General features: G+C 37.2%; 1 protein-coding gene and 1 long non-coding RNA gene across 5 annotated transcripts in view; both read left to right on the plus strand.

The window, feature by feature from the left end:
- The window catches only part of LOC123974875, a 756-nt gene extending 539 nt beyond the window's left edge, over positions 1-217 (plus strand). Inside the window, exon 2 of the long non-coding RNA XR_006825956.1 lies at positions 19-217. This is a non-coding gene — a long non-coding RNA (uncharacterized LOC123974875). The remainder of the gene's footprint in view (positions 1-18) is intronic.
- LOC123974871 (solute carrier family 41 member 1-like) overlaps positions 1-8,686 on the plus strand; it is a 54,947-nt gene that overhangs the window by 34,132 nt on the left and 12,129 nt on the right. For 2 of the 4 annotated variants that reach the window (XM_046055846.1, XM_046055848.1), the window contains one exon: positions 2,255-2,403. In XM_046055846.1, coding sequence (XP_045911802.1) covers positions 2,255-2,403 — 149 coding nt within the window. Of the gene's footprint in view, positions 1-2,254; positions 2,404-2,957; positions 3,058-5,727; positions 5,865-8,686 lie in introns of those variants that run through there. The other 2 variants (XM_046055849.1, XM_046055847.1) reach the window with 2 other exon arrangements.

Genomic DNA, 8,686 nt, shown 5'->3' on the forward strand with positions numbered 1-8,686 from the left:
GCGCATAGATGGTGGAAGGTCATTCCACAACCTAGGGGCAACAGCCTGAAAAGATCGGTCACCTCTAGTACGGTAGCGAGTGCGTGGAACCGTCAGCAGGTTCTGATCCACAGACCTCAGAGCACGCACAGGGGTATAACGCTGAATCAGGTCACTAATATAGGGTGGAGCCTGGCCATGTAAAGCTCTGAAAACTAAAACCAAAATTTTAAAATTTATCCTATAAGACACTGGTAGCCAATGAAGTTCTTTTAGGATTGGTGATATGTGAGACCTCCTATTAGTACGTGTTAAAATTCTGGCTGCAGAGTTTTGTACTAATTGCAGTCGAGAGAGCTCCTTCTGGTTTAGGCATAAAAATAAACTATTACAATAGTCTAACCGCGACGACACAAAGGCGTGAATGATTAGCTCCAAATCATTTCTAGTAATTACAATCTCAAATATTTCTACATATTTTTAACTTTAATGTATAGGGCTTTACCTTTTTTTTTAAATTACAGTAATTTCAAGCAAATACCCAATATATATAGGGTGGCTATGGGTTGGCCGTAAATCAGAAGGCAAGATACTGAACCCCGAATTGCCCCTGGTGGCTGTTCCGCCAGTGTATGAATGTGTGTGAATGTTAGTTTCTGTTTGAGCACTTAGGCTCAGTGGTATAAATATGAGTGAATGGTGAATGCAGATGTAGTGTAAAAGCGCTTTGAGTCGTCGAAAAGACTAGAGAGACGCTATACAAATACAGAGCATTACATTTACATATCTACATACGTTCACCATTAAAAATGGGGGTTTATTACCATTATTTGACAGTAATTACAAACATGCATTTACCATTAATGTATGAGGGTTTACTTTATATAAACAATATATTATGTTTGTTGGATGTGCACGTTTTTGTGTTTGAACTAGACTTACAGTATATCACAATGTGAAATCTAACATTTCTTATCAGTATTAAAGACAAAAATAGTGCAAATACATAAATAAAATTTATTGCAATGTAAACTATTTTTTTTTTTAAATGTTCGCAAATATGGACATGTAGTAAACACATTTATTCAAATAAACAGACTGGGCCTGTGCAAGTGGTAACAGCTACTGTATGTCCAGATAGGTCCAGAGTACTTAGGAGTCCATGGGGTGGTAGGGAGAAGGGGGGATGAAGGTGGGAGTGTGGTTTTTTTAACATCTATTGTGAACATAAACAACATGAGCTATGTTTAGGTGCAAGAAAATGGGTCCTAAAAGCCAAATTCAAAAGCAGTAACACTGCCAACTGAAAGCAATTCACTGCATTTGGAGGTGATCTTTGATGCAATTAGCTACTGTACTTGAAAACATAATCTGCCCTAGTTGTAAAATAAAATCCATTTTTCAAATATAGCCCAGGACTGCCATGTCTGATGCGAGAATTCTTAATCATGGCATCATTTAAGCTACAAACAAATACAGCTGTTCACTGATTGGCACCAGCCTTCCACCAACACTTTGCGTCACAGACGAAAACAGGATCTTCATGCCAGTGTGCTGGAGGTAAAGCCAGTGCAGGTCATCCTCCATGTTGACCAGCTTCACGCTGATGACCTCCCCCATGCTGCTGCCGCCACACTGGATGATGAGGACATCAGATGGTGCACCTCTTTGCAGGGAGGGGAAAAGCTCATCATGTTAGCCTAGCTTGTCATGTCTGAGTGCACAAATGCACTGCCAATCAAACTTCATGCCAAGACGGCTAACGTTAGCTAACTGTCATTCTAAGAAAGGAGACAGCGATAGACTCCGTGACCTTGCCAACAGTAAATGTATAAATAATCATTAAATCATGCCATACTACATTTAAAAAGCATTTCTATTGAAATGAGCGACACGTCAACTTACCTCCATCTACCCTGTACCATAGACTGTATATAAAAAGGCCTGTACACGCTACAGCTCTGTCTCCTTGCAAAACGTTATGACTTGCAAGGAAAACTTTTTAACCTGCAAAACTATTTAACTTGCAAAACTTTCTGCCTCGCAAGGAAAACTTTTTAACTTGCGATTAATATGGACAAATTAGCAATTAAAACTTTGTGACACAAAAAAAGGCCTGTTTATTTTTAATTACAAACTCAATTTTTAATTCAAGTGCCATAAATATGCTCTCAAAACATTTTTTTTGCTTGCATTAAAAAGACACAAAAATACCTTCATACTTATAACCTCATTAGCAAGCTGAGTGACATACTGTCCTCTCTGTGTCTCCCAGGGGTCAATTCCAAGTCAGCACTGGTGCTTCTGACGCTAGTTGTCCCTGGTCACCTAGTCTTCCTCTATTCCATCTCCCTGCTGCAAGGTGAGAAGGCGCCCATCACTGCAGCCTTCACGATCTGCTATCTGAGTGCTGCCCTGCTACAGGTAAACTGAAGCAGTTTCATACACACTTTTTATGAGAATGTAGCAGATTTATGCACCCAAGTTATTGAACTCCACACTATAAGGACCTTTCCACTTTTTGGTACCCTTCGTATGGGTTTGAAACCAACACTATGGCATTTTTTGTTGTAATTCCTGAGTGTTCTTCAGAACTTTGTCCATGGGACTATTCGGCTCTCTACCAATTTGTAATTCTGCAGGGGTTAGCCCTGTAGTTTCTTCAACAGCTGTTTATAGCAAATCTGAACTCCAGAAGGTATTGATCCTATTTACCATGATTGTCATCCAAGTCAGAGGCTATCATACATTTTAAAGTATTTCTGTCACTCTTTCTGTCATATTAGTCTGTGGATGATATGCGGTGGTGAGCATATATTCATTTAATTCTGTGGGTCCATAATGTCAATGCCTAGCATCTCATTATGGCCTCTGACATTGGGTTGTTGCATCTTTCTAGCATGTTTGTGATGATCTGATTTCAGACTTTGACACACAATACAGTTCTTGGTTAAGATTTTTATCTGTCTACATTTCAGGGTAATATGCTACACAGAAGGCAGAAGAGAAAAAAGGATTTTAGATTCTGAAAAAAATTAACAAAAACAGAAAAACATCCAGGGTAGAATTAGAAATCAAATGGTCAGCAGTAAGTTTTAATTAATCATTAAAAACTAATAATTTGACGTCTGACTTTGACTAGAGCTTTAATCCCTTGACGCCGATTGTCGTGAATTCGCATCATAGCTCTTCCTTGCAGACTGCAAGCCAAGAGAGCACATGGATTCCCCCAATGCCTGTTGGTGCATATTCAATACGTACCTAGGAACCTTTTGCAAGCCCTGGTTTCTCGTTTATGCCTGTTGACGCTAATTTGCATCATATCTACATATGCCTGAATTTATATATTTTCTATGTTCTATAGACAAATTAACAATCTTCAATTAATTTAACATCATCTTGAAAGCAAATGAAAACACAAAGATTTTTTTTTATTTTTTGATTGTAAAAAAAATCAGGCGTTAAGGGTTAAAGTTGTTCAGTCCCAAAATACTCATATGACCAGTTTTTACAAGCACTGGAAGTCAATACATTTTGTCATTATATTTGTGTGCTCAGTCTACACCTACTGTATAGGAATGCCTTTTCCTTTCTACTGTTCACTGGTACATAATGACACAAGCTCCCTCTTACATAGCATGGGGCAATACTCACACTCCAACTTGTATTGAAAGAAATACAGTAAGCAAAATTAATCATACGTATGAGAAAACTCAACTAAATAGTCTCTTGGGTTAAGTTTTTTGCAACAAAATAGAAAGGCTGAGTTTTCGGGAATTTCTCAGCTATATTCAAGCTTCAGACTACTAAAATGATGTGCTACCCAGAAGGCTGCAGAATGAGTTTATTAAAAGCCGAAAAAAGAAAAATGAAATGAATTAAAAGGTCAGCTGCAAGATCTCTCTTTTCATTTGAATTTATTAATATACTTTTACTATACCTTTTAATGGTTTAGTTTCCAGTAATAATACGTGACCGTGTCCTAAATCTGTATTTTATTTATTGATTTGCATTGCAGAAAAACGTCTCTCTTTTAAAGAGTTAGTGGGAATCATCAGTTTGTCTGCATTACAAAGGATAAGTCTGCAAGAGTATGGACTCACCTTACAAAGTCCACTGTAAAAGAAATTTGGGTAACACTTTACATTAAGAAACATATATCACCATGCATATTAGTAGCCCATTGGCTCTTTTCTAGTTATAATCAGGGTTGGAAGGGTTACTTTAAAAATGTAATCCGATACAATTACTAATTACTTGTTAAAAATGGAATCAGTAACGTAATCCAAGTATCACAAAATAAAAGTAATGTAACCTGATTACTTTTAGTTACTTTTGGGTTACTTCAATACCAAATACGCAAATAAAGACAAGAGAGTATCAAAGATGCATTGCCTGCTATTTGTCTGTGTATTTTTAGAGAAACATACAATTAGGCTATAAAATATACCATTCCCATGAAATCAAAATGTGTTTATGTTGTGTTTATGATGTTTAGGCTTAAATGTTTTTATATCATATGCCTTGCACTAGACCTTTACATCATGGCAAGATCTGGTCCATCAATGACAAAAAAATTTATTTTGAAGGTATTCTTGAAGACATTTTACTGTGTAATTTCCCGAAAAATATTTTGAACCATGTTGATGAATCATCCTGCACTGGGGGGCCTGTACTAATTTAGTGACAATTGAAAAGCTTTCTTTATTTTTATGACGCTGCTGAAAAATAGTGTTTCTGGGACCGTGCACCACTAATTACTATACGAAAGCACACATTTATTCACTGATTTTGCTGAAACTGGATCATATTTGGTGGAAAATATTATCTGGTATTCTCTGTGATGTGCTGCTCTTCCTCAACTCTGTGATTTACAAGTTCCCTGGTGGACAGATAGCTTTACTTGTTGCTGTAGCAAGTCAGCTAACTGTTTTTAACTAGCTGCCATTATCTAATTAGCTCAGTTAGCCTGCAGCTACTGGTCAAATTAGCTTACTCTGCCCATACTGGGAACTCGGAACACCCGAGTGTGTTTAGGTTTACTCAAGGTTTACTCAAGCACTGGAGGTTTCAGGCCAGGAGCGGGGGGACCTGGTAGGGAATAATTGCGGGGAGCGCCGCCGGGCGAGCCGTGGGGTGACAAGAGCCACACCAGCAAGAAAACCACCTACTGTATTCCCAGTGCTCAAACTGGCCTCCGGCTGCCGTGTTCACTCACTGGGAGCTGGAATCATTCTGCACAGAGTCTGCATGCCGGCGTGGGGGTGTAACCACATTCAACTACTGGCTACACGCCAATCAATATCTGCGACAAATCCCTCACTAGCTGTGTGTTTTTACAGGAAACGCAACCAAATAGCACTCCGCTTTCCGTTTCATGGAAACTTTGTGCTTAAAGTAATCCCTGTGTGTAATCCCTATTTTTTTATTACAAAATGTACCTTCTGACCTGTAAAGGGAATGTCAGCCAAGCATGCATAGTCATACAAATTCAAGGTGACCACAAGCACATTATTAATTTCCAAATATTAATCTGGACAATTTAGGTCACTCTATTCTGATAGAAATTACACTGACCTACTTCAATTACTTATTGTCAGTGAATAAAAACAGTACATAACGCAGTTTAAGTCATCCTGTCATCCTAATAATACCTTATATGCATATACTGCTTAACATTTTATTTGACATTATAGGACTGTTAAACTGACTGTAATTCTTTTTGTTCTGTGCTTATGTTAACACCAGATACTAGATTAACAGAATAGTCGACTTCTGCACAACTACGGAGACCCCAACTTTCAATGGCGACGTGTATTAATGTTTATATTTATGCCACTTATCTAATGGATTTATAATTTAACTAACTAGTGGGGACATCTCTTATGCTTACCAATATTTTAAATATCATAGACAAACGGGCATACATGTATATATATATTGCTGAAATTCATTTCTCCTTAAAATAAATTTAAAATAAAACTTTGGCTTAAACTGTTTCTTTTAGCTCTACCAGTATACCATAATTACTCTTCCAGTATAACATAATATAATTTCAACTGAACAAAGTAGCTAACTAGCATTATAATCAGTGTTGGGCAGTAACGCATTACCAAACGGTAAGCTTCCGGTCTCCGGGGTGAAGCTTTCCCGGAAGACCAAAAGCCTGCAATTCATCGAGTGGCCACTTGAGGCTGGCTCCAAAAGGGAGTCAATCCCCATTGACCCCCACATTAAAATGCCCAACTTTACAGCAGAATAAAACATGTTAACAGCCTGGTAAAAAAGATGGCTTTAGTGTATTTTGCTAATTTTGCCCTTCATGACAACTGTGAGGGGGGTGAATTTTTTTATAACTCACCTGTTTAAATTACATTAAGTCTGAAAGTTCTGCATTATTAGGGACGTGCCCGCTTTGAGTGGCAGGCGTCTATGACCCCTGTCACTGCTAGCCGAGTGACTGCCGTCTGTTAGCCTCACTCAGCTACTACAAGAAGCTCTGAGGCTCAGCCTGTTGGAGCCATTTGGACATTTCTACAAGCAGATATCGGATGAATAATGGCAGGCTGTGTGATTTATTGGAGAGAAAACCTCCAGGAAGTTCGTGTTCCAGTTGGTGAGTGAAATTCCTGTATTTTATTTATGTGTTAACAATATTTAACAGGTAGCTGAGTTTGTTGGTGGAGTGGAATTTGCCAAAAAAAGGTGGTACAGTTCATCAGAGTTTCAAAGCTGAGTGATTGCCTAACAAATCTAAAGTTACTTAAATTAAATCTAACTTGTTTGCACATACTTTTTACATGAGTTCTAAAAGAGAGATTCAAATCAATCCAGACACCCAGATACTTAAGTCACAACTTGCAAATTTTCAACTGATATTATTAGGTCTGGGTCTGGAGTGCTACATGGTCGCTTTGAAAAGAACGTGATAAACATTTTACAAACATTTAACGTAAGACATGATCTGTCAAGCCATGTTGTAATATAATTCATTGCACTGGTCAGTTTTGAAGCTGCTGTGTACATAAATAACAGCATCATCAGCATATGACTGGATTTCTACATCGGGACAAACCAGGGGCAAATCATTAACTGAACAACAGTGGCCCAAGCAGTGGATTTATGATTTTGAACCTTGACATGATGTGTTCTTCCCTTTAGATATGAATCAATCCACTTAGTGGTATCATTGGAAAAAAATTAAAGAAGTTACATTGTTAATAAGTGTTCCATGATTCAGTGTCAAAAGCCTTTTTAAGGTCTAGAAAAATTGCCCCCACAGTACCACCCGTATATCATGGATTTAATGTTTTCCAGAAGGAAAAGGGTAGCAGTCTCTGTTGATGGTGAGCTCTAAAACCAAATTGCATAGGATGCAGGCTAAACTCACTGTTGTTCAAATAAAAGACTACTGTATCAACTCTGAAACCCACTTCTCCATCACCTTGGATACAACAGGCAGAATACTGATAGGTCTGTAGTTACTGATAATCTGGGGATCTCCTGCTTTAAAATTGGTGACACAGCCATTTGAAGGGGATCCTCAGATATTTTACCATTTAGCTTTAACTGTAGTTGCTTTGATGATCCACTGTTATTTACACCAATTAATTTCTTAATATGCTCCCAGATTTGTTTAGTATTACCTCTAGACTCATGAATAATACTAATAAAAAAGTTTGCTAGCCTTTGTTAGTTTCCGAGTAACCCTGTTGTGTAACATTATAAACGTTTGTCTATCAGTTTGCAATTTAAACTTCAGAAAGTGTTTTAGTGCATGATCTCGCTCCTTTATCAGTTTCAGTAAGTCTGTACTCAACCATGGTAGACAGTTCTTTTTATTATTATTCTTACCTTGGGATGTCTTAGTGAACTTTTGTGCTATACTCTGAATTCTTCCTCTACATTCCTCCCACTTATAAATTCATTCCAGTTTGTTTTATTAATAGCCATTTGAAAATTCTGAAGTTCACCTTTAGGAATTCTAGGATGCTGAGAATTTATTTATTTATTTATTTATTTATTTCTTTCAAGCAAAATAGTGTGACAACAGAAAAGATACACAATAATAATAACTTATACACTTATGCTTGAAATAGAGTGGGAAGAAGTAAAACTTATTAAACCCCACCCTAGTCTATCAAAGAATTTATACATACAAAAAATAACTGCTTCCTTCATCAATAATCTCAAAGAAAAAAATATATTAATAAATAAAATAATAATAATAGTAATAATAATAATAATAATAGTAATAATAACTCATTTAGAAACAGTGGATGCCCAAGTCAAAACCACACATTCATACCATACATACTAATAATAGACAAATATTTCCACAGGTAACAATGATAATCAAATACCAACAATGGTAAATGGAATACCACAAAAGTACATAGTGACGAACAACTACCAACAATGGTAGACGAAATACCACAAGGGTAAATAAATAACAACTAATCCAACAATCTGCACAACATGAATACAATCAAACCTCATTGTCATTGTAATGGAACCAGACCTTTCGTTTGTAAAGACGTTTGAAATTGTGAATGCCTTGACACTGCTTTAATTCAAGCCCCAGATTATTCCACAAAGTAACCCCACAAACAGACATAGAATAACTCCTCCTGGTGGAACTCGCCATTGGTACCGCAAAGTTTCCAAAACCTCTCAAACTGTACGACTGCTCCTTATGAGAAAACAT

This window comes from Micropterus dolomieu, linkage group LG08 (assembly GCF_021292245.1).
Source record: "Micropterus dolomieu isolate WLL.071019.BEF.003 ecotype Adirondacks linkage group LG08, ASM2129224v1, whole genome shotgun sequence".
NCBI classification, from domain to species: domain Eukaryota; kingdom Metazoa; phylum Chordata; class Actinopteri; order Centrarchiformes; family Centrarchidae; genus Micropterus; species Micropterus dolomieu.